The sequence below is a fragment of the Herpailurus yagouaroundi genome, unplaced genomic scaffold, assembly GCF_014898765.1.
Source record: "Herpailurus yagouaroundi ecotype Mexico unplaced genomic scaffold, PumYag 100, whole genome shotgun sequence".
Taxonomy (NCBI): Eukaryota; Metazoa; Chordata; class Mammalia; order Carnivora; family Felidae; genus Herpailurus; species Herpailurus yagouaroundi.
In genome coordinates, this window is record NW_024412391.1 from 7,823,214 (window position 1) to 7,849,651 (window position 26,438).

Below are 26,438 nucleotides of genomic sequence, written 5' to 3' on the forward strand. Positions count from 1 at the left end.
TTGAAACATATTTTTAACTGAATACTAAGTGCTAGGTTAATAGAATGCGAGGCTATAGGAGGAAGGGAAGAGGAAGAGAAGAGAAAGAGAGCACGAGAGCTCTCTAGTGTCTCTTCTTCTAAGGACACTGATCCTGTTGCATCAAAGCCCCACCCTTATGACCCCGTTCAGTCTTTATTACTTCTTAGAGGCTCTGTCTCCAAATACAGCCACGTGGAGGGGTTAAAGCTTTGGCATGTGAACTTTGGGGGGACACAAACATTGAATCCACACTAGGTGACATTTACATAATGGTTGAGCTCTTATGGCTTATAATTATATTACTTCTGATGTCTCTACTGTTAATAGTGAATCATTTCCCATGTATTTGGGCATATTTTTGCCCCATAATTATTTAGCAAGTGTGTAGGGAAGAGAATAACATTTGTACATATGTTTCTGGAATCTACAAAATTTGTTGGTGAGGTTGTTGTACACTTCGCAGCTAAATTCTAACCATCTATTACAGTTAAGTAAATATTTTCAACTTATTTACATATTGATTCTATTTTTCTTTATCTTAGCTGTGTTGGTGTAGAAGAACATCATGCTGTTGACATTGACCTTTATCACTGTCCCAACTGTGCAGTTCTACATGGTTCCTCCTTGAGTAAGTACTAGAAGCTTAAATAAAAACTGAAGTTTAGAATTTAATGTGTACAGGGTGCCTGGGTGGCTCAGTCAGTTGAGTGTCCGACTCTTGATTTTGGCCAGGTCATGATCTCATGGTTCATGGGATCGAGCCTTGTGTCGGGCTCTGCACTGACAGCTTAGAGCCTGCTTGAGATTCTCTCTCTCTCCCCCTCTCTCTGCACCTCCTCCCCTCACGCTTGCATGTTTTTTTCTCTCTCTCTGAAAATAAATAAACATTAAAAAATAAAAGGAATTTAATGTGTACATGACAATATTTTAATGATACTTTCACTAGTTATGTTACATCCACTAAGAACTGTAGGGAATATTTTTCTGAAGATACTGAGAATGCACTTTCTGTCTGAATTATTGAATAACTTATTTCATAAGTCAAAAAGATTAAATGAAAAAATATTATTCTTAATTGCCAGTGCAAAGCCCCCAAATTCAAGGACATATATTCAAAGTTTTCAATTTGAGAAATGTGAAAAATTTGCTAATTCTAGAAACTGATATCAACTGCTTTTATCTCTTTGTAAATAAATTAAAAAAACCTTTCAGTAATATTTGGGACAGACTTTAATGCACACACATGCATTATATTTTTAGGAGAAAATTAGGGCATCAATATGCTAAAATATTACTTACGTTTTCTGAATTTGGTCATCAGTTTGAGTATGGCCTAGAGTCCTGCCCAACTTGAAGCCACACCCCGTCCAGTCCCATTCTGAGGAAGACCGAAGCCAGACCAAGTGTCTGCCTGCACTCTTCTGCCCCAGGGGCAGGACACAGGCAGGGAAGTTCACACATCCTCTGGGGTGTACCAGCGTCACACACAAAACGATATTTTACAGATGCTTCAGAAGAATAGACTGGAATGTTAATGGTCATCGTGCAGATGGAAAGTAGGGATAACGTTTAAAAGGTTTTGAAGGATGTTACAACTTTCTTTTGTAAAAAATGTAGACTACATACTAGCATTTTTGTGTTCATGAGACTAGAGGGAAAAACCAGGCTTAATCATTTTGCAATAGGAAGAAAACTCTACCTGAACATACTTTGATACACACTTGAGTGAGATGTAGGTAACCTATCCAACCTTTTTAAATGCAGCTTTTTTCCTAGTATTTTTTTCTTCATAGAAATTTTTTTCTGAAGTTGTGGGCAAGTAATTACTTAAGAGAAACTTACTAGCAACTGACTGCTTATCTGTTAGAAATATTAGTAATTTATCTAGTCTCTTTGTAAGAGATTGAGAAATTTAAGCTGTAAGAATACATTAAAATATTTCCTTGTAATCTACAGGTTATCCATTTATTAGTTACACAGTATAAAATTTGAGGTTAACAAATTGGTAGAATTGTTAGTGTAATTGACCAGTTTATTGTCATAAATGTTTTTAAAAGTTCTTATTTTGTGTAGCCGTGAAGTATGTGGCATATAACTTGTAATAATTATTGACCAAGTATAATTCTTAGAGGGAATAACCAATACTGGGTTGTTATTTCAAGAAAGGAAACGGAACTAAAATTTATAACAGTTTTAGTTTAGAATTCAAGTATGTAATCCCAAAATGAAATAATTTGAATTTAATTTCTATGAAATACCAGTGGGTTAACTATGATATGTGATGCACTCTATTTTCTATTTTTCCTGTGTGATTTAATTTTTTAAAAAGCTTGTCATCCTCACTAAATTGATTTCACAATCCATAATGGATCACGACCTGCACTTTGAATAACGATGCTTCAGAGAGAAGCTTGACTACTGCCTGGCCCTGGCCTGTATGCTTCTCATCCTTGAATAACATAAGGTCAGGCATTGGTTATCTTCTGGGCAAGAGTCCAGCTCTGAATACCCACAGGGAAAATGCCCAAGATCCAGTAATTTGTTTTATCTTGATCTAAGGCTCATTTTCCCCACCCCCTCACCCTCCACCCTCAACTTGGGTCATCCCTTTTGGCCTCTTTCCCTCTGCTGTTAAGCCTCTCTTGCTGGCTACCTAGGGCTTCTGTCTTCTCAGAATTCCCTGGGAATTCTTATTATAGATACTATTAGTCAGTATAATACCCACTTGGTATAGTGAATTTAGACTTGACCCTTTTAATGGGAATCAGGAACTCTATTCAAGGGCAAGTATCAAAAAGGCCCAATACTTAAATACATACCTCAGTGCTCCTCAGGCACATGGAAGCCAAACTCAACATTTTCCCTCCCTAGGACCACTGCTAGAATATTCCTTCCCCTCAGATATTCAGCCAGCTTCTTGCAGTGGCTGATTTTATGTGTTAAGCCTGTTGGCCTAACAGGACATTTATAACATTCTGTTAACATCATGCAAGACTGCTTATTTAAAAGGAAAGAGAAGTAATTGGCAGCTCATGGGATGCCCCGGACACTGTGCTAAGAAGTACTTGACCTCTGTCATTTCCTTTGGTATTTGTAACACCTCGATGTGAGAAAAATATTATCTAACCAGCTCTTTCACGTAGCTGTTTGGTAGAGCTGGGGTTTGAGCCCATAGCTGTCCAGTCCCAAATCTGTTCTAATTCTAATCTGTTCTGCCGAAATGAAAATTAAAACAATGTAATACCATAGTTTACTTATCAGATGGGCAGCCTTTTCTTTTTCTTTTTTTAAATGATGATGCTCACTGTTGATCCAGGGTTTTGAAATGGCTGCTGCTTATATGTACACTGGTAAGAATATGAGTCACCTGCTGCTTTTCTGGTAAGAGTATGAGTTACCTACCACTTTTCTGGAGGCAGTTTTGCAGTATGTAGCAACTGTCTTCATAATATTGAATCTTTCTTCTAGCATTTCTAAGAATTTATCCTGAGGAATTAATGAGGGAAACAGATTTATGTATATGAATATTAATCTTAACTTTGTTTGAAGAAAGATTCAGAATGAGCTAAGTGCTTAAGAATCAAAAAAAGGATTATAAAATGATGCATCTACATCTACGTCTTAAAATTCTAGGCTGCCTTTAAATTGCTTTTGAATATTTAATGAGAAAATGCTCCTGATAGAATAAGAAAGGTAAGCAGGATGAATATCATGATCCCAGTTGAAAATAAAATGGGGTTATGAATCTATATAGATGTAGAACAGAAGCCTGAAATGAAACACCCTTGAATTTTACAAGTAATTTAAATGAGAAAAAAATAACACACGAAGGATATTAGGAAATGGTATTTTCTAGGAAGGTTGCTTTAAGATTCTCAGTTTTTCTCATGAGACTTTTAAAAAATGGGATTTATTCTTCTCCATGTTGAGGGTCTGACTGCCACGAATTACTTGGGAATCTTGTTTTAAACTCTTAGATATGAATAAGGCTTATTTCCTCCCCTATTGGGTATTTAGTGTGACTTCTTATCCATATGAGGATCCAGTATTATTGTATTATTATGATCTTTGTAAGGTGCAGGTTTAAAATAACTTAGATTCATAGAGTTGCCCCCGCCCCATGTTTTATTATGACATTGTTCTAACATACAGGAAAAGTTGAAAGAATTTTGCAGGAAGTACCTCCAAACTCACCATCTAGGACTCTATTAACATTTTACGTTATTTGCTTTACTGCGGTCTGTGTAACTATCCCTCTGTCTATTTGTGTATCCATTTTTTTTTTTTTTTGGATGCATTCTAAGCTGGTTGCAGACTTCAGTACATTTCCCAGAATCATGAAGGTTTTAGGCTTAAGAGTGATTTTCGAACTTAAAAAAAAAAGATAGAAAATTGACATCTTACACTGATAGCAACAAAAGGGACGTATGTGGTGCTGCCCTGGTGGAAGCAGAATGAGGTCTGGAGTTCCCTTTTCGGCCTCTTCTCCATCTTCCGCTTTATCAAGGGTTTCTTCACACAGTTTGAAACACAGCCCTCCTGCCTTCATTTCCACTTGAGAAAACTGGACCCAGTCGTGTTCCGTGACTTGCCCAAGGTTGTGGAGTAAGTCATGGCTGAACTAGGAGTCAAATCCAAGTCTACTGATTTTGATTGCCGTGACTCTTGAAGATCGTAGCCGCCCAGAGCTGTAGCATCACAGGATCTTAGCGTTAGAACTAATCATAAAGTTATTTGTTCTGTCATTCCTCTTGTTTTCCTTTAATTATGATGTAGCCACCTGCTCTTCTTTTGTGGCAGTGTAAGCATGCTTATTTTGGGAATGGATCTTGACATAAAAGAGAAGGGAGCTGTGCTGTTGGAATAAATTTCCGATGTGGGATCAAAGGTCCTATCCTGAGAGGATGACTTGGATGATCCGTAAAAACCATATTATGACTTAATGGTCTAGTGAAAGTCATGATTTAAAATAATTGTGATATTTTATAGTATGTGTAAATGTGGCTATTATAATGGACTCCACCTGCTAATTTGAATTTGTTTTCATTAAAAATTTTTTTGAAATAAAAAGATTTTTAAAAATCCACAGTTAATTGCCTATAATTGCAGCATTACACAAAGTAAAATTTACCTCTTCAGCGTGGAAATGCATTAAAAAGCAAGTGTGTTTGTACTTAAACAGTTGTTATTTCTGATTATATAGAATATAACTTTTAGAAAGTGCATGGTGTCACCAGTTACCAAAACTGTTTTCTTTTTCTAATCTGAAAATCCAGTGAAAAAGAGGAGGAACTGGCACAGGCATGACTACACCGAAATTGACGATGGCTCCAAACCAGTGCAGGCTGGGACCAGGACTTTTGTTCAGGAATTACGTTCTCGAGTCTTCCCAAGGTACGGAAACTTGTTGTGACCAAAGACAATTGGAGAGTGTTACCTGGTAACGTGACATTATCTAAAGCAATGTTTTCGAATTTCAGGTTGCAACCCCATTATTCTCAGATTTTTACCTTTTTTTTTTTTTTTATAAATGAAATAGAAAATATCGGCATGTTGTTAGCAACAGGAATAAGTAAGTGCAGTTTCACGAACTATTGTGTCCTATATGTGTACTGGGTCACCTTATAAAAATATATTCACTGTTGATCTCTGTCCAGAAACTCTGAGATACACTAAGCCTGGTGCTGGGTTCCTTCTGCTGTACAGCTGCTGCTTCTCTTTCTCTTTTACCTCATCTCTTCTGATTTTCAAACTTGGGTTTTTTCTTAGGTAGTTTGCATCTCTCTCTCTACCCTAGGGCTACCAGAGGGACCCATAACCATGGCTTGGCCTCTCTGGGGGCACCAGGACTAGGCTTCTTGATTTTTTAAAGTTAATGGAAAGTGTTTGACTTATCTGTGGCTCAAAGAGAGTCAAAAGTATGATCCAGCTTTGAATCATGCTAATTGAGATCATTTCCTGCTTGCTGCCTGACATCTATTTAAAGTGATAATGCTTAATAGCCTTTTACACAGATCATATCCAGGCTTGTGAAAGAGGGGAAGCACGATTTAAATTTAAATCACAACATCACGTGCAGCCTCTTATGGAATTATTTCAGATCCTGTGACTATAAAACCCTTGACGTTGCCTCACAGCCTTTACATTCCGGTCTGTCCCCTTCCCCTTAATCCAGAAACCTAGAATTGATACGTGCCTCGTGTTGGCTCCCTCAGGTCTACTGAGGTTTCCACAGTGGTTTCCACATGACTTTTGTGATATTAAAGTCCCTAGTCTCAACATTTCTCTTTTCTCAGTTTCAAAGGGGTTAGGAGAATGTTTGTTTTCCTTGATTGGTTCAGAGTCTAGGGCCAGAGTTTCCGGCCTGGGCCTACGGACTGGCTTCAGAGAGGCATGTGAGTTTCTTACAACTGTATAAACAGTTCAGTGTCAGTATGTGAATGTACATTTTTCAGGAAGAGGAGCCATAGCTTTTATTTTTTTTGAATAGGTTTGTGACCCAAAAGAATAGTGTTAAAAATCCTGGCTATGCCGGTGGCTTCTCTGCCAAAGTAATCACTAATGAGAGCAAGTTATGGAGATGGTCACAGATGTCTAAATTGTAATTACCATTAATTAAAGGTCTTTGGTTTTCTTTTATTTAACTCTGTAAACCTTCATATCATTTAAAACCAGAGAGTGACAATAATTAGTTAAATTACACATACTTGATGTGATTAACACACCAAGTGTATAAGATAAAGATTGAATGGGTTATCTTTCTCCTCCCCTGTTTTAAGACTTAGTGTAAGCCTTTTGTCTACATAATTACATTTAAGATACTTATGTTTAGGAGGGCCTGGGTGGCTGAGTTGGTTAGGTGTCTGACCCTCGATATCGGCTCAGGGCATGATCTCATGGTTTGTGGGTTTGAGCCCTGTGTCAGGCTCCGCACTGATGGCGTGGAGCCTGCTTGGAATTCTTTCTTTCCCTCTCTGTCTCTCTCTGCCCCTCCCCAGCTCATGTGTGTGTGTTCTCTCTCTCCCAAAATAAACTTATAAATAAATAAAATAAAGTATTTTAGTATATAGATGTATGAATATATAAACATATATGCATCTAATTTTTTAAGTGGGGTTATGTTATGCAAATGATGTGCAGCTTAATTCTATTATATTTCATTTGTGTCTTTCTCTATGTGTACAAAAATGTACCTCCCTCCTTAACTGCTGTGTAGTATGCAGTTGTGTATATTCGCCATAATTTACTTAACTGTCCCTCTGTGATACATGTGTAGTTTGTCACCAGTTTTTTTCTCTTGCAGGTACTAGATTTTAATAGGTTTAAAAAACAACTGTGTTTTTAAGCACTTGTGTTTATGTATTTTTGATCAACAGGGGAAGTAAAACACCAAACGTTAAAGATCAGGGTGTACAAGTGATTCGAAATTCTCCTTTAGGTTGGAGTTCAAGGAAGTGTTTGATTGTCAGAGGTTGGGGAAGGAGGGAAACTGGGGGGTGGGGGGGGAGTAGAAGGTAGTACAGAACTCAGTGAGTCCGGTGAAGGAGATCTACACCCTCCAAATGTAAGACTATCCAGGAAAAGTCTATCTCATTTTGGGGAGCCTCAAACCGACCTTTTCTTATTGAGAGGGTGGACAGAGCCAGTAATTCAGAGAACTGGTACCTCTTGTCTTCTCTTTGACGGCTAAGCCACAGATGACATCAAGACGGTTAAGGTCTCGTTGTGTAAATGGAAACTCTTGTGATCTAACCTATAATGCAAGGGTTGCACTTATTTGAATGTACGGCAGCTGCATTCTGGGAGCAATTGGGAGATAAAATCTAGAACTTCCCTTAAGGAGATCTTCAATTTATGGCAAGAGAGAGGACAGTGAAAAGGGGCAAACCACACTTAAGTGTAATGCCTGTGGAGTGTTAATCATCAGAGAGGGCGTGTGGGGTTATCCTTTTTTAGTGGCTTAAGGTGACTGCTTACTGGAACTTATGAAATACTTGTGGTACCAGATAATTTAAGTCAGGAGTTCATTCTGGACGTTTGTCTCAGTGGGCAGGGACTGTGAGAGCCAGTCTGCCTGTGTTGTGCAGGACAGCAGTGAATTGTTCTATGGCCATGAGACTTTGAAATGTCTGACAAGTATTTATGTAGAATTTTATAGCCAGATGGAATCTGATCTGTTTTACTTATCCTGACACTAATTTTTATTCTGATGTGCCCCTTCCCTTTTGCTCTTCTGATTTCCTACACGACTTGTGTTGAGTGGCTTCTGATCTAGTTACTTTTTTAAATTCAGCCACTCATTACAACAAATTGTAATCACCCTATTATTATATTCTCTCTTCTAGCATAGTTTTCCTAAACATTTACATCTTGAAATATATATATTTTTTGGGGCGCCTGGGTGGCGTAGTCGGTTAAGCGTCCGACTTCAGCCAGGTCACGATCTCGCGGTCCGGGAGTTCGAGCCCCGCGTCAGGCTCTGGGCTGATGGCTCAGAGCCTGGAGCCTGTTTCTGATTCTGTGTCTCCCTCTCTCTCTGCCCCTCCCCCGTTCATGCTCTGTCTCTCTCTGTCCCAAAAATAAATAAACGTTGAAAAAAAAGAAATATAATGTATTTTGCTGTAATTTTTTTCTCTTGTGTTAGTGAAGGCATCTAATACAATACATCTGTATTTTTCCAATTATATGTATTGGACTAATTATGAATTTTACTTTAGGATAGTAAAAGAGACTTTATAAAAACATTTTTTATAGAATGGAGAATTCGGTACGACAGGTTGAGAACTGCGGATATGGACAATAATGCAGTGTATGAATTAACCCATTACCAGACTATTTTTTTAAAACTGAACTTAACAACAAAGATGACATTTTATCCTTATGTTTTCCTTAGTGCCGATGAAATCATTGTAAAGATGCATGGCAGCCAGCTGACACAAAGATACTTGGAGAAACATGGATTTGAAGTTCCTATTATGGTCCCCAAATTAGATGACCTGGGACTCAGGCTCCCTCCACCTGCTTTTTCAGTCATGGATGTGGAACGCTATGTAGGTACGCACTTGATTCCTTTAAGTACTTGGGAAAATGCGGTAAAAGTAATAGTGGTATTGTCCTAATAACATGAGAAGTTAAGTGAGGAGATGTTAATTTAGTTCAGTTTTCTGGGTCAGGAAAAGTGAAATTCAGTATCACCTATATTGAAAACTATTTCTTCTCAGCAGACCTACAATTACCAGGAAAACAGAATGAAACAATGTATCTATTCTTATTTACTCAGGCTCACCATGCTGCTTTTTTTTGTCATCAAATTCTCTGGTACTTGCTTAGGAAAAACCGTAACTGAGGTGTAACTGTAAATACTAAGAAAGACACTGGGAAGCCGGACGGGTTCATTCAGAGAGGAATCTCTGGGTCCTGGTGTTGTAGTGGCCTCCTATGTGTAGAGAAAGACTAGAAAAAAGAGGAGACCATTTTCAAGGCTGTTTTTATATTAACGACTTGATGATATTGCCACTTAATGATGTATGGACTCCATTTGTGATGTTGAGGCCCAGAAAGGCTTAAGAAACAGGAGGGAAAACCATTTATGTCTTGCCATCTTCTTGACATTTTCAGTCATTTTGTTCCTTCTCATCATGCTATTTATAGATAAAACTGACTCTGTAGATCTCATTCCTTGTCAGCTGTAGATAGAGATTTTTTGAGGGTTAGATCTCAAATCTCCCTTGACTCAGAATTGTACATTTACTGTGATACATTATCTCCTGAGTCTGAAATGTCTGAGGACTTCTTCTTTTATTGAGCTGCTGGTTGACAGTTTTTATTGATAACTGTTTTCACTGAGGAAACCCGGTTAAATGTCATGACTTCACATTCAGCTAATTTTGAGTTATTTGATGAATCAGGGGATGAGGCTGAGGTTTAACCTGAACCTGTTTGCATAAATAGCACTGTAGAGTCAGTGGCTAGCGACAAAATATTCAAATGACTGGATAGCTTCCTTTTCAGCACTGCAAGATGCCTTGGTTAACAATCGTATTGCCTCTGAAGTATAAAATAAAGTCTACTAGGTAATACTTTAAAGTTAAAGTAAGAAAATGGCATTTATTTGAATTCTTTTTCAGATTGGTTATTGCCGTGTTTTGAATTCCGCTTGTCCTGTAGCACATTGCAGAACTGGTGATGCTTCCTGGGGGGACAGTGCACTGGTGTGCAGGCGACAGCTCATGGTTTTATAGGAAAGTTATAAATTAATCCCAATTCACAACTCCTCTCACATGCACTAATAGGAACTGATTTTTGCTTCCTAACCACTGGCTTTTTTCTTGAAGCAGAATATTAGAAGAGGAGACCCTACCTGGCAAGCAGAAATTGTCTGTTGTGGTTACCTTGCTCACTAGTTCCGCAGAGACTGATTGGTTTTTCTAAATGATAGAATCTTATAGAAGATACTTCTCAAAGAAGTTATAGAAGCGAAAGGAGGAAGTCAGTCTGCTCATTTTATGCGTGAGGAAATGGAGAATCCGAGCATGTGGTGCACTTTGCACGTACCAATAGAATGCATTTTTGTCAGTATGAGCTGCACACGAAAAATCACTAGCGTATGGAAAACTTTGTAAACATTTAGGTTTTCACACTCAGTGTTAATGAGTAACTCTGTCTTCATTGCTTTATTCTTTCCCTCAAAAACTGCCCCCTTTTTCAAAAGTTCCAGTTGGACTTAAAAAGCAAGAATACAGGCAGATTCTTTGTCTAGGCTATGTAGTTTTATAGCTGGCTGAAGTGAATATGGTCTTTTAAATATTTTTGTTTAGGGCATCTATTGATGTAACTCTTAAGCCCGATAATAAGACTATAATTTTTCTCTGCAGGTGGTGACAAAGTGATAGATGTCATTGATGTGGCAAGGCAGGCAGACAGCAAAATGACACTTCACAATTATGTTAAATACTTCATGAATCCTAACAGACCAAAAGTGTTAAATGTGATCAGCCTTGAATTTTCAGATACAAAGTGAGTAGTTCTGGACATTTTGGTTTAGTCTTCTCAGTGTTAGCTGAATGTAGTTAAATGATACATTTATTTTAGTAAGAACTATAATTATTACTTCTAAAGTGGTCCAGTGATAGCAATGTTGTGCATTTTGCTTTGGCACACACAGAGAATATTTAGAAATACGATGAATTTTAAACTTTACTGGTGTTAACCTTGAGTTCCAGTTAATTTCTTGGTTTGGGTTGAGATGGGGGATGAAATTTTAAGAACTCATTTGCATGACGTGGGTATATGTATATGCGTGTGTTTGTTTTTTTTTAAAGGATGTCTGAATTGGTGGAGGTCCCTGATATAGCCAGAAAACTGTCCTGGGTGGAAAATTATTGGCCAGATGATTCAGTTTTTCCCAAGCCATTTGTTCAGAAATATTGCTTAATGGGAGTTCAAGACAGCTACACAGATTTCCATATTGACTTTGGGGGAACTTCAGTTTGGTACCATGTCCTCTGGGTAAGATTGGTATATTTCTCTGTTCCCTTATTGCCAGAAATACATAATCTTGTTTTTCCAGGAATGCATTTGTTTGCTATAAATGACATTTGTAAAGAGGGAAGTTTTTGTGCTTTTTAAGTAGGATCTATCATTTTACCTTTAAGTATTATGTTGTTGGTTTTTAAGTCTCAAGTAATGGAGGGGCCACCATGAGTTTTTAATTTATATTTAGATTCCTTTTTTTTTTTTTGTCTCCATCTTATAAGTTGGTCTCTTTTAGCCTTTTGTCTCTGTTTCCTCTTTCTCCTAGTCAATGATCAGTTAATCCCTGAATCAAATACCTGATTATAGCAAAATTACAGTAGTAATTGCTTCTGATCTTAAGGGCAGGCCAGGACAGCTAGTTGGATAAATTGGGAATGCCCACAAAGCTGCTATTTTTTTCTTGGCAGCTTATATTCACCTTGCTTTAGCTAGAATTGCATTGTTTGGTACAGTAGCCACTGGCCACACATGGCTAAATTTTAAGTAATAATAATTAAATACAATTTAAAATTCAGTTCCTTATTTGCACTAGCCACATTTCAAGTGCTCAGCAGCCACATGTGGCTTATGACTCGTGTATTGGATAGCACAGATAAAAAACATTTCTATCATTACACACAGTTCTGTTGGACAGTGCTGGTCGAGAACCACATCTTCATCTATATACAATGCCTGTGCATCTGTGATGCTCTGGACTGTATTTGATGCTGTGTCCTTGAGCTTCTGTTCCTTTTCTCTAGGAGAAGGCAAAGGGTTAGTTGATGAAATGAAGTTTATTTACAGGCCTTTAAAAATAATCATATTGTAGATCTTAGGGGCAAGGGCAGAGTTTGCAGAGATGCCTCTCTGTGACCTGGGCCTGTTAACATGTATTTACTTGCATACTTTGAAAATGAGATCAGTAAGATGTTCATGATTCTTTACCCTCCTCTCTTCTAACTGCTTCTCCGATGCTGTCTTACTGACTTCTGCTCGGATTTTGGCGGGGGAGAGGAGGAGTTTTAGCTTTTGTGAAGATGTTTATTAAGGGCAAGAGCTATTGATCAGGTTTGTGAAAGGTGTCCTTTTGAGCCTAAAAAATCTGATAATTATGTAATTTAACTTAGATCGTTGTACTGGAAAATTGCATCACTTTAGGGCGTCTTAAGAATGGTGCTTTTTTTTTTCTTCAAAAATAGTGTGATTGCTTCCTTCTAGGGTGAGAAGATTTTCTATTTGATAAAACCAACAGATGAAAACTTGGCACTCTATGAGTCTTGGAGTTCATCTGTGACCCAGAGTGAGGTGTTCTTTGGAGATAAAGTGGATAAGTGCTACAAATGTGTGGTAAAGCAGGGACATACATTATTTGTTCCTACAGGTAAGGCTTTAATCCCATTCCCGTACCCCATGGTTGATACTCAGTCACATGAAGCTGGCTTTTTATTAGAACCTCTGGCTTTAACATGCTTGGAAAGTAGCTTTGCATAGCCTGAGAGATAACCCTGATTTTATTTTTCAAAAAAAAATTTTTTTTAACGTTTATTTATTTTTTGGGGGACAGAGAGAGACAGAGCATGAACGGGGGAGGGGCAGAGAGAGAGGGAGACACAGAATCGGAAACAGGCTCCAGGCTCTGAGCCATCTGCCCAGAGCCTGATGCGGGGCTCGAACTCCCGGACCGCGAGATCGTGACCTGGCTGAAGTCGGCCGCTTAACCGACTGCGCCACCCAGGCGCCCCAATAATCCTGATTTTAGACTTTTCACTGCTTTGTCCGTTAGAGGGCTTCTCTTGTAGTTAGGACCTGTTTCAGAATTGTGGTTTTTGTCATTTGCCTTCATTTTAATTTTTATTCAGATAAAATTCACAAACCATGATATTTATCCTTTTAACATATAAGAGTGAGTGGTTTTTAGTAGATTAACAAAGTTGTGACCCATACCACTTCCAGAACATTTCATCACCTCAAAAAGAAACCCTGTACCAATTAGTTGGCATTCCCCATTCCCCACCCCCCCCGCCCCGGGGCCCGAGCCCCTAGCCCCTGGCAACCGCTTAATGTACTTCCTGTCTCTTTGGATTTGCCTGTTCTGGACATTTCATATATAATATGCGGGGTGCATGGCCTTTTGTATTTAGCTTCTTTTAGTTAGCATAATGTTTACTAGGTTCATCCATGTTGTAGCACATGAGTGCTTCATTAGTTTTTATGGACAAATGATAAAGATATACCACATTTTGCTTATCCATTTGTCAGTTGATGGACATTGGGTTGTTTCCGCTTTTTGGCTATTATGAATTGTGATGCTTTGAACATTTGTGTACAAGTTTTTGTGTGGAGCTATGTTTTCATTTCTCTTTGGTTATATATATACCTAGTAATGGAATATACAGTTTATGACGTTTAACTTTTTGAGGAACTGCTAAACTGTTTTCCAGATGGTTGTACCATTTTACATTCCCACCAGCAATGTACACATGTTCTGATTTCTCCACATCTATACCAATGCTGTAATTATCTTTTTTATTTTGACTGTTCTAGTAGGTGTGAAGTAATGGTATCTTATTATGGTTTTGATTTGCATTTCCTTAATGAGTAGTGATGCTGAACTTTTTTCTTGTGCTTAATGTGGCTATTTGTATCTCTTTGGAGAAATGTCTATTCATATCCTCTGCCCATTTTTAAGTTGGGTTATTTGTCTTTATTGTTGAGTTTTAAGTGTTCTTGATCTATTCTGTATACTAGTTATATGATATAGATATATCCAGATATGTGATTTGCAGGTGACTCTCCTATTGTGTGGCTTATCTTTTCACTTTCTTTATATGTTCGTTGTAATGTCCTTTCCACAAAATTTTGAAATTTTGATGACACCCTTTCAATTTTAATTAGTCGGCTCTACATTGCTGCCGAAGGCCAAGTCTGCTTTAAGAATCTGGGCTGCTGTCCTGGGACATTCTGGAGACAGCGGGTATATTTTGGGGGACCCTGGGAAGGGATTGAATACCAGCCTTAGCTATAACCTCAAGTATAGGTATCAGGTCAGTCACTTTGAGTTGTGACTGAATGCAGGGTATGGACTCTCCAAGCCAGTGGTTTTGAGAAGTATGTTTTTCTGATGTGGGTGACCTTCCTTAATGGCTGCAGAGTTCACAGGGATCTGTCGCCGCAGGTCTGGCTTTGTTGCCTTGCCTCTGGTGTATATAATAATAAATATGTATTGAATAAATGAAGAATAAATGCCTAGAACTGCCAGAATTTAGAAATCTCGATGAGTATCAATATTTTTATTGTGAGTGGGTTCAGCTCCTCCCTTCAATCCTCTTCCCAGGGCACCCTTTTATAACAAATATTTTGTTATGCCCTCTTCAAAATCTTGAATTCATATTCTTTGATGATATAACCTCCAGCAACCAATAATTTCCCCCAAAATGTAGTGCTCTAACTAGAATAGAAAGAAGAAATTAAAAAGTAATTTATAGTAAAATACAGTTTTATATGTGCCTGTTCAGACAAGTGTATGATTGGCAACTGAAATTCTTTAGCATTGGTGTAGATTAATGGTTCTCAGATATCACTGAGCATTAGAATCACCTGGAAGGCTTATTAAAACTCAGATTGCTAGGCCTCATCCCCAGCAGTTCTGATTTAGTATATCTGGGAAGGGGGGCTGAGAATTTGCATTTCTGACAGGTTCCCAATTGATGCTGATGCTGCTGGTCAGCGGACCACACTTTGAGAACCATTACCGTAAGGACTGTTGCTTTTTTCCAGGGTAGCTGGCAGCTGATAAACTTTCAAACAAACTATACTTTCCTTCAATTTACAGAGTAGGTTGTATTCCTGGGAAATTGTGCCAAATGTGCAAAAAATACTGTTTACATATATAATGGACTTACAGTTTCTAGACCTCAACAGTTAATGACAGATTTTGTACCTGTATGAGTGCCCAGGAGAGAGTCCTGACTAGTGCAGGACAGGACAGTTTCTTACTGCGTGGAGTGGCCTGCTCATTGCATCCCTGGCTCTCCTTCATGAAATGACAGTAGTGCCTCCTGATCACTGAGACAATCAAAAAAAGTCCTCCAAACTTCCCAAAACATCCTTTATAGACAGTGCTGCCTCTGTGGAGAACCACTGATGTATATATAGGATTCGTAGCTGACAAAAATTTCTAATTTGTGATTTCAGGGTGAAGCTCAAGGCTTTGTGTGCCTTTGAGCACACAAATGGGCACCACATGAAAGTCTTTAAAGAAGTTTTTTTCGGGGCACCTGGGTGGCTTAGTCGGTTAAGCGTCCGACTTCGGCTCAGGTCATGATCTCCTGGTTTGTGAGTTCGAGCCCTGCGTCAGGCTCTGTGCTGACAGCTCAGAGCCTGGATCCTGCTTCAGATTCTGTGTCTGCCCCTCCCATGCTCATGCTCTGTCTCTCTGTCTCTCAATGATAAATAAACGTTAAAAAATTTTTTAATGAAAAAAAGAGTTTTTTTCATGTTGTGTTGCAGCATGATGAGAGATCAAAAAATGAAAAATATAAAGAAAATGGGTTCTATTTTAGTAGCTGATTTTTACGTGCAAACGTGTGTATATATTTATATTTATATCAAGGCTTTATGTTCAGCATATGCATATTTCTTTCAAAAGTTAGGCATCATCTCTTAGAAATGATTCTTACTTTCAAAACATTTTTGTGGGGAAAAAAAAGACCTCATTTTGATTGTCAACATTTATATTTATAGGACCATAACCTTCCATAATGAAATGTGGGTGATCTACCTTTTTCTTCTTAGAGCCAGGCCTCCAGCTGAGTTCTACTCTTGCTCCTCTGCTTAGTCCCTAAGGCACCACTCGTTTCAGGATGACCCTAGAGGAGGGACGTGCTCAGCCAGTCCCCGGTTCATTTCATAGACATGTGCTCAGCTCATTCTAGCCACATTTGACTACTCTCGGTGTAAAATCTTCAATGTGAAGTTGGGTTGTGTTTTTAAATTAAAAAACGAAAACGGCAATAACCACAAAAACCATCACCTATCCTGTACCGTGATTTTGTTTGATTGGATCGATGCGTTTGTTTCCTCCAACTCAGCACAGAATCTGGCATATAATAGGCATTTAATGGATACTTAAATGAATGTATCTGTAGATCATAATAGACATTAACTTCTCTAGCTTGGGCGGAGTATGAAGTAAACTGATGTTGATATTGTGAGTTTCTTGTCTCCCAGATAGATAGCACATTTGTTTGGTTTAAATATTGAAAGATCACTGCTTTATGTTCTTTTAACTATTTCAGGGTGGATACATGCTGTGCTCACATCTCAGGACTGTATGGCTTTTGGAGGGAACTTTCTGCACAACCTTAACATTGGCATGCAGCTCAGGTTTGTGTCATCAGTAATTTAAAGGATCTTTTGTTTTTTCTTAAATAGGGCATTGTTTTAAAGTTTCCAAAAAATAAATTCAGCAATATATTTTAATTGAAATCTCACGAAGAAAGGCCCTGAGAAATTATTAGAAATAGGACCTTTAAACAAATGTATTATCTACAAATTTTGTCAGGAAGGTTCCTTGATGTATTTCAACTCTAAAAACAAAAAGGAATCACTTATTCAGTTTGAGACTAAATGTATCCCTGAATTTCAAAATTTTATAAAATGGGTGGGTCCTCTCCTTTGACTGTTTTTACAATAAGGGAGATGAACAAAATCCCTCAGGCTCAGGTGTGACGGTGCTGGGGGAAAGTAATTCTAGGTTAGTATTGCTGAACACTTGCTTTAGTTTTGCTGTGGGTAAAGGATTAGCAGCTGTTTCCCCTTCTTTCTGAGAATTTGACCTTTGGATGCCTCTGTTCCCCTTGGTAGCCTGAAGAGAGTAGAATGTTACCAGGCTACATTCACTGCTTATGGTAAAATGATTTCTGATTGAGTAACTGCATCACGACTGGGAGAACTAGTAGGAAGCCATATCTTTGGGCTTTCCTGAAAGTGGTGACTCTTGTAATTTGGCCTACCCACGGGGAACTTGGAAGCTATGTGTCCTTGGAGTTACTACAGAAATACTGGCTCTTACGGATCAGGAAGCTCTAAGCCAGGGCACCTTACACACCTGTCAGATGTGAATCTTGTTTCTTTACCTGAACTGTCCCTGGGGGAAAGATGGCTCCTGGCTATATGGACTGCTGCCAGGACTCCCACGGAAGACTGACACTGTGACAAGCTGTGGTTCCTGTCTTCTCACCTTGACCAGCGCCGATTGTGTCCTTGAACCTGAATGCTTAGTAGAGCCTGAAGAAAACTCCCTGAGTGGGTGTTGCAGTGTTGTCCAACACAGGGAGCTCTCTTCTAAGCATACTATTTTTTACTTATTACGGTGGAACCCTTATAAAATTCCTTCTACCAAAACTGGGATACAAATTCCAAGGTTCTGATCTTCTGGAAGACCGGTGTTATTCTTCAGTGTACTTTTGTTACGGTCAGTCAGACCTGGATAAGATCACAGTTCATTCTTACTCAAATGAAGCAGTGCTTAGTAATACACCCTACTTGATAGGACTTATGTGTTGTGGCCTGCTTGCTTTTATTTTCCTTGAGTTGGTTGTCTCCATTTAACTTTGAAATGCTAATATTAATACTAAATTTCTTCGAATTTTATTTAGGTGTTATGAGATGGAAAAAAGGCTAAAAACACCAGATCTTTTCAAATTCCCTTTCTTTGAAGCCATATGTTGGTTTGTAGCCAAAAATTTGCTGGAAACCTTGAAAGGTAATTACTAATCTTCACATTATGATGTATGATGTTTGTAAATTCCACTGAAAGCCACTGAGAGAAAGGCCCTTTTTTATTATGGTGTAACTGTTGCCCCTATTTGGCTTTTGAAATGCACGATTTCTCCCTGCCAAGAACCTTTTTAGCAAATCAGAGTCTCTAGTCCGTGGCCTTAAAAATCAGATATATGAAGAGCTGTAGCAGAACAGCATAGGTTATACTGAAAAATGTTCATTTCACCTTGGACTCTAGTAGCCTGCACACACTGTCAGGCATGTAAAAGGGCCTCCCTCACAAAAATGGAGTTTAAGCTAAGAGACTGTTACTGTAATGTGAATTTTTTATGTCCTGAAAGAATCAGGTAGCACCTGTTTCATTGCCCTTAATGACGATTAGGCTGGCCAGTTTCAGGTCCCTGTTAGCACAAAACAGCTGAATGTCAAGCTATGAGTCTGTTGTTGAAAAAATGTTTTTTGGGAAGGGGAAATTCTTTTATTTAAACTTAGAAGCTACCGGGCACCTGGGTGACTCAGTCAGTTAAGCCTCCGACTTGGGCTTAGGTCCTGATCTCACGGTTTGTGGGTTCAAGCCCCGCGTCAGGCTCTGTGCTGACAGCTCAGAGCTTGGAACTGCTTAGGATTCTGTGTCTCCCTCTCTCTCTGCCCCTCCCCTGCTTGTGCTGTCTCTTTCTGTCTCTCAAAAATAAATAGATGTTAAAAAAAATTTAATCTTAGAAGCAACTTTTTTAATGTGGAATTTCATATTTTGGTGTTTTATCTTTGGTTTAATAATCTTTGAGCAGTCAAGTTTGGCACAGATTGTCATGTCTACTTTTATCCATGTTCTCACTTGTGCTCATGACAATACAGTTTGTCTGGTTTTTGTGTTGTCTGACTTTTCTAGTCAGTTTGTAAATTGTGCTATTAAATTAACTCTCAGAAGGGGGCGCCTGGGTGGCTCAGTGGGTTAAGTGTCTGACTTCAGCTCAGGTCATGATCACATGGTTGGTGAGTTCAGGCCCCTTGTCGAGATCCTCTGTCTCTGTCTGCTCCTCCCTGACTTGCCTTCTCTCAAAAATAAATAAACATTAAAAAAAAATTAACTCTCAGAAAAACAGATAAAAACATAAACGGTAAAGTCTGTTCTAAACATTTGTTTCTTTCTCCATTTAAAAGTTGCACAAGAATAAAAGGTAAAATGAAAAGAAACAATAATTTCCCAGGATAGAATGCACAGAATTAAATGATAAAACTCATTTATGTTTCTTTCCTCAAGACACACACACACACACACACACACACACACACACACACACACCCCACAACCTCCCTCTCTTTGAAAGGAAAAAAAGAACAGTAGGGCTCCTTCCCACATTTGCAGCAGTGGAGGTAGATGTCTTAATGTGGTGCAGGTATACCGTCATATATATGATGGAGGAAGGAGACCATGGATGAAGAGGAATGGGTGCTTTCTCCACAAGACCAGTCTCCAGAAACGCATCCTAATCCTAAATCCCTGACTCATTGAGTGTTTTCAGGTTTTGGTGAGGCTGAGCCCCACCTCATCTTCAGTGAGCATGCCTTGATGTCTGGACTGCAGGAATCTCCCGGTGGACCATACATAGAGTTGCTGTGTGTGGTTTCCAGTAAAGTACTGGGTAGTAGAAGCCTACATAAATAGGAACACTTACAAGTACTTATAAAAATGTTTATAAATGTCCTTGGTTTTTGGAGATAAAACCCTGTTACTGAATTCTCCAGATAAGAGATTGGCAATTCAGTACTCAGAAAGTTCAGTCTTTTTCCGTCTTTTCTCACTAACATACACCCAGCCCTCGAGTGATGCTTTTCCTTTTTTTTTTTTTTTTTTAATGTTTATTTACTTTTGAGAGAGAGCACACAAGCAGAGGGGCAGAGAGAGAGAGGGGGACAGATGATCTGAAGCGGGCTCCATGCTGACAGCAGAGAGCCCAGTGTGGGGCTCGAACCTGCGGACTGCAAGATCATGACCTGAGCCAAAGTAGGACACTTAACCATTTGAGTCACCCAGGCGCCTCAAGTGGTATTTTTTCCTAATGTCCAAGACAGGTTCATCAATCAACTTTTTGGAACAAATTAAAAAATTTATCTGAAAGACAAAATCTTGCTGTTCCTCTTGCACCCACAAACAGCAAATTGCTTAGAATATTGATTTAGCCTTTGTTTCAGGCCATTGAGAGTTCAGAAATACAGAGGTCTGATTGAAAACATGGCCCTGTACATTAAAGACTTAAAAAGATTTACTATAAACGGATATTGGTAGCTCAAGTTTTTAAATATTTTTATTTCACCAGTACAGGATCAGTATGGGATAGGATAGCCGGCAACACGAGCGAGGCCATCAAATCCCACTAAGGCTGGGGCCAAGTGGCCGTTGTACCAATTACTCATCATCCTAGGCATTCAATCCTGGAAGCGGGAATGGTGGTCTTGTCACCCCACATTATGTTCTTTCACCCCTGACCTTTTAACTTGCCATCGGGGCCTGTTACTTACCAGCTCTCAGACTGTTATTAGGCTTATATGATGGGTAAAATGAGGATAGATTGTATGAAACTTAATTGTGTTTAGTGTCAGTAATAATACAGCAATGAACTAATTTTGGACTTGTGTAACTAAATTAGCCACTGGACAGAAGTAAAACCTTTTGCTTTTGGTTCACCTTACCCAAATTTTAGACCATATCATACATAAATAGAATACATTTTGTGTGAGTTTTAGATAATTAGTTTGGTTTAAAGACTCAGAAAAGGTATGCGCATGTGTGTGTGGTGTGTTTACCTTTATAATCATGAAATATGTCATGCCTAGAGCTGACTGTGTAGACAACACACACTGTGTAGAGTGCACGGGCTTAACAGTTTAAATAATTACAAGGCTCACCTGGAGAGCATAAACAGCCTTGCCAAGACGTTTGAAACGTCCAGTTATTTTTCCCACCGCTCCCCCACCTTCCCTTCTAGAGAGAACCACTGTCCTGACTTTTGTGATAATCCTTTTCTTCGTTTTATCACCTCTGTCACAAGTGATAAAATAGCACAATGTTTTCCGTTTTTAGAGTTCACGTGAGTCGATCCATATGACATTATTTCATGATTTGTCTCTTCCTCAGCACTGTGTGAGCTTCTTTTTGCCTGGAGCACCTAGTACAACTATGCTTAAATGTAATTCCATTTCTTTTTCTTTCTTGCCTTTTGTTTCACTTTATTCCTCTCTGGTAACTTGGAAGTTACGCACTCTGATAGTCAGTGGTTGCTCAGCGTCTGAAGTTAGCCCTTTTCTCCGTTGTAACTCCCTTCCCCGCTCCGCTTCCCTTCCCACAGAGCTGAGAGAAGACGGTTTCCAGCCTCAAACGTACCTGGTACAGGGAGTGAAGGCACTGCATGCTGCTTTAAAATTATGGATGAAGAAAGAAGTAAGTAGTTTTCTTTGGGGAAACGATGGCTACTGTTTCTATGGCAAGATCCAAAGCGCGAGTCCCGACGCTGCCGCGGCAGCACTTTGAGTGGCGTGGTCAAGGGAATGGACGCTTTCAGTACGACGTGCGTTTTATCATACGTGGTGCACAGATGTCCTGGCTTGTGTTTACGCTGATGAGGATAGAGTACCTAAGTACTTCTTTAATCTTTAGCCTGAAAAGAAAATAATTCAAATATATTTAAGATGCTAAGAAAAGAACATGTAGATACAGAACGATAATAAATAACTTTGAACTCATATCGTGTGCTAATCGCTGTGCTTAGTCTTTATATCCATAATCCCATTTAGCTCTCAGAGCAACTCTGTGAGGCTGTGATGCTCTCCTTATCCCTGTCTTACATATGGAGAAGCTGAGGTTTAAAGAGTTGTATATGACTTGCCCAAGAATACCGGAGGGTCTTGGACTAAAGCTGGGGCTCTGTAATCGCAAAGTACTCTTATCCATCTGCTAGACTTCTGTAAAAATGAAGGAAAAGGGAGGTCAAGGTTCAAGCAGGAGCTTCCATTTTCACTAAAATGTGGTCTGTTTGCATTGGAGTCCTGCTGCCTCCAAGAGGTCATCCCAGCTCCCCAATTGGAAGCTGTGTGTCCTACCCTTATGCTTAGTAGCATCTTTCTTATGCCAGTGGACTTCAAAGTAATGTCTGTAAAGTAACATATTCACATCCCCTTCACTAGGTTTATGAGCTTTTGAAGAACAGGGACTTGCCATCTTTATTCCCCTCTGTAACTTGACATGCAACTCTTTAATAAGTGACATATATGTGAGCTGATGAAAATACATTCCCATATTAATTTTTTGAATGCCTACTTGAAATAAAAATTCTGCTCTTAAGAGATACTGGAGACAATAATTAATAGGTTACCCTTCCAATATTTTTTTTTCACTTCTTTTCACTGTATTATCATCGCTATATACCCTCTAGAGCAAGGCACTGTGGAAGCATTCAGGAAAGAGAAAGTTGTGTCTTCCCCTGTCAGAGACGTCATCGTCTAGATGACACATAAAAGTGTAAACAGATTACAAAACCGTACAACCATATCATAACAAAATAAAGGATATGTGGCAAAAACTGTGTAATTTGTTTCCTGCTGAAGACTTGAGATAAGTTCTTCTCAAACTCCCGTATTTGTCAGAATCACCTTTAGAGCTCCCTAAAAACAAACTCCCTGGATCCTCCCTAAGAGATACTGATTAAATAGATTGGTGGTGGGATCTGAACCTCTGTTTTTAACAAACTTTGTAAGTGATTTTGATGTACAGTGAAATTCATTAATAATAAATCCTGTTAATTCATCACATTCGAAGTGCTCTTTTAAAAGCATGATGTTTGCGTTTAACCGCCTGTTAACCTTGCTCTAGGATGAGAGGCAGCTTAGTCTAGTGGTCGGGAGCATGGACTCCGGAGTCAGATGTTTGGATTCAAATCTCAGCTATGCTACTAATAAACTAGCGAACCCCTGTGCATTCTTTCCCTCAAATGTAAAGTGAGAATAGTACTAGCTCTGTCATAGCGTTGGTGAAAGGATGAATGAGTTAACACCCTCAAGCGCTTAACAGTGCAGTACCTTGCCTGGCACATAGTTAGCACTTGCGGTTACTGTTGTTCCTAGTTTGTTTTAACAAGTTATGCTAAAACCAAGGAGAAGATGTAAAGCAAAAGTAAAAACTGGTTTATCAAATGCATCTGAAGAATCAAAATGTTCTTAACAACAGTTAAGATTTAGAAACAGACATAAGAAATTATGGCAGTAGTCTGCAGTTGGATAGATGGGGTTTCTCAGCAATGCGTCTGTCCTACTGATGCAATCTTTTTCCTATTAAATTAGAAAAGAAGTTTCAAAAACTTATTCAGATTAGACCTCCCATAGGAAATAGGATTATTTTAGTCCCTGTGTTCCTACTTACAAATCCTTATATACTATGAATTAAATGCTAGACTTAACTTTACTAATTATAGTAGTAGTTAGAATTACAGTGGGCTTTGAGGGATAGAGTACAAGGTTACTTCTCAGTGTAAAGCAAAACTCACTGTAAGATAGTCCATCTTTAACTTGAGCTAAGAGGATTTCATGCTAATAAGGCTCTCCTTAAAGAGTATTATACCAACTCTGTGAACTCTGAGACCTGGCTTATTAGTATTTCGCTTAGAGAATCCAAAATTTGTTTAGTAAATTAGTTTTCACTTATTAAAGTGTAAATAACTTTGGTTGTCTTATCTTTGTTAATCCGAATCCAGCTTGTATCTGAACATGCCTTTGAGATCCCAGACAACGTCAGACCTGGACATCTTATTAAAGAACTTTCAAAAGTAATTCGCGCAATAGAGGTAAGAGTAGAAACTGTCAACTGAATGCTTGGTTACTGTCTGCTTTGAGAAGCAAACGCAGCTACCGTGACATTACAAACATTGGAAAGCACTTATACTCTTAGATGAAATAGAATGAGCTGTATCTTGGAAGGAGTCTCAGGTTCTCAGGCTTCCAAGCTTCTACAGAGAAATTTAGAGTATTATATCATAATGAAGAAATAAAGAAGTGGTTACCAGGTTACTTGAATTTCTTCAGCTTACTCCAAGAATAAAAAAATACAAAATAAAAAAAATTTCAGATCCCATTCCTTTCTGCTATGCAGAGATGAGTATGTGTTAAGTAATTAGAGAAAGAGACAAAATGTCAGGTGAGTCGAGCCAGGTCAGGCTCGTTGGGAAAGAGGGATGCTACTGGTGGGGAAAGGCAAGGAGACCCACGTGACTGAAGTATTAGAGCAACTTGGGTTGGTAAACCCCCCCTTGATAAAAGCCCATAAAATGTGAGATTAGTTGTTTTTAAAAATTTTTTTTTTTAAACATTTATTTATTTTTGAGACAGAGAGAGACAGAGCATGAACGGGGGGAGGGGCAGAGAGAGAGGGAGACACAGAATCTGAAGCAGGCTCCAGGCTCTGAGCTGTCAGCACAGAGCCCGACGCGGGGCTCGAACTCACGGACCGTGAGATCGTGACCTGAGCGAAGTCAGATGCTCAACCGACTGAGCCACCCAGGTGCCCCTGAGATTAGTTGTTTTAATTGTTTAATTGAAAACTATTTTCGGTATTAAAGGGGATTTTAATTAAAGTAATTCTTCAACAAGGTGGTTCTGTTAGTGTCTTGCTCGAAGTGAAAGGAAATTAAGTGGAGGAATGGAGGCTAAGTGGTAATTTAACAGCTTAGATTCAGGCTGTGTTTGGGGAATGGAAAGAGGTATACATCTAAGAAACAATGAAATGCTGTGTTTAATATCCTCGGATAGAATATTTTATATAATTCTCAATGTGTTCCGATACAGTGGAAAAATATTTTCCGCTTTTAAAGAGTGGTGGTAATTGCAATAAAAAGATTTTATTTATTTATGCATAGAGATAGATTTTGAAATCAAGAGTCACATATATAATCTTAAATATATGTGTAGATACATAAATGCATAAATCTCATGTGTGATAACCAAAACTAAGAATAGACTCAATAAGAAAGGAGATGTGGGTCTAGGGGCACCTGGGTGCGTCAGTTGGTTGAGCATCTGACTTTGGCTCAGGTCATGACGTCATAGTTCCCAAGTTTGAGACCTGCATTGTGCTCTCTGCTGTCAGTGCAGAGCCTGCTTCAGATCCTCTGTCCCCTGCCTCTGTGCCCCTTCCCCACTCAAGTGCATGCTTGTTCTCGCTCTCTCTCTTTTAAATAAACATTTAAAAGATTTTTAAAGAAAGAAAGGTGTGGGTCTATATGAAAAAAAAACTATAAATCTTTAGTAAGGGAGGTGAAATAACAATTGAATAAATGTCATTTCTGAAATATGTCAATTCCAAATTGATATTACAAATTTAAAATGGTGAGATCTATCTGGAATCTAATGGGATCTAATGGGGCAAAAATAGCCAGCAAAGTGCTGTTGTTGTTGTTGTTGTTGTTGTTGTTGTTGTTGTTGTTTACATTGAAGGGTTGAGAGTATAGAAGGCAGCAAAATGACTGTAGAAAAATGTGCCAAGAAAATAAACAGGTATCTCACTAAAGAAGAAATAGAAATGGCCAATCCAATAAAAATATGAAAAAGATTCTCAGTATGTGAAAAAGTATTCAGCCATATTTTGCCATATAATTTATGATTCCAAATGATCATTCATCTAATTGGCAAAGATAAAATTCTGTATTCTTGTCCTGCTGGTCAGGAAGTGTAAATTAGCTTGCACTTTCTAAGTGGCATATCCCTTAGCTGAGCACTTGCATTTAATCCAGTAAAGAAGAGGATTCTAATTAAACTTGGTATGTTGACCATACCTACTTATTGCTCTCACCTCTTGGAGCCAAAATGATAGTAAAAGAATAAAAACGATATTCCTGAAGACAAGGAGAATAATAGAAATGAACTCCAGCATGATTTTGGAAGCTGGAAAGAAGTATACAAGTGATCACCAATTTAACAAGCTTGAGAGAGCCAAAATCTTTGTGGGCAGTGGGTGAAGCCCAGAAGCAGGTCTTACTTGTACAGGAGAACCTTCAAAACCTCGGGAATTAGGGAGCTAGGACCCTCTGAATATCAGAGTGGAGGTGGGATTGAGAACAGGATTGATTACAGGTCTG

At 38.7% G+C, this 26,438-nt stretch overlaps 1 protein-coding gene across 1 annotated transcript in view; it reads left to right on the top strand.

Annotated features, from left to right (window-relative positions):
- Positions 1-522: 522 nt before the first annotated feature.
- The window catches only part of KDM7A (lysine demethylase 7A), a gene marked incomplete at its 5' end in the record, with an annotated part of 47,335 nt that continues 21,419 nt past the window's right edge, over positions 523-26,438 (top strand). Inside the window, 10 exons of the mRNA XM_040473068.1 lie at positions 523-649; positions 5,298-5,415; positions 8,915-9,075; positions 10,896-11,037; positions 11,343-11,529; positions 12,754-12,916; positions 16,833-16,920; positions 18,195-18,301; positions 21,666-21,757; positions 24,063-24,152. Coding sequence (XP_040329002.1) covers positions 523-649; positions 5,298-5,415; positions 8,915-9,075; positions 10,896-11,037; positions 11,343-11,529; positions 12,754-12,916; positions 16,833-16,920; positions 18,195-18,301; positions 21,666-21,757; positions 24,063-24,152 — 1,275 coding nt within the window. The remainder of the gene's footprint in view (positions 650-5,297; positions 5,416-8,914; positions 9,076-10,895; positions 11,038-11,342; positions 11,530-12,753; positions 12,917-16,832; positions 16,921-18,194; positions 18,302-21,665; positions 21,758-24,062; positions 24,153-26,438) is intronic.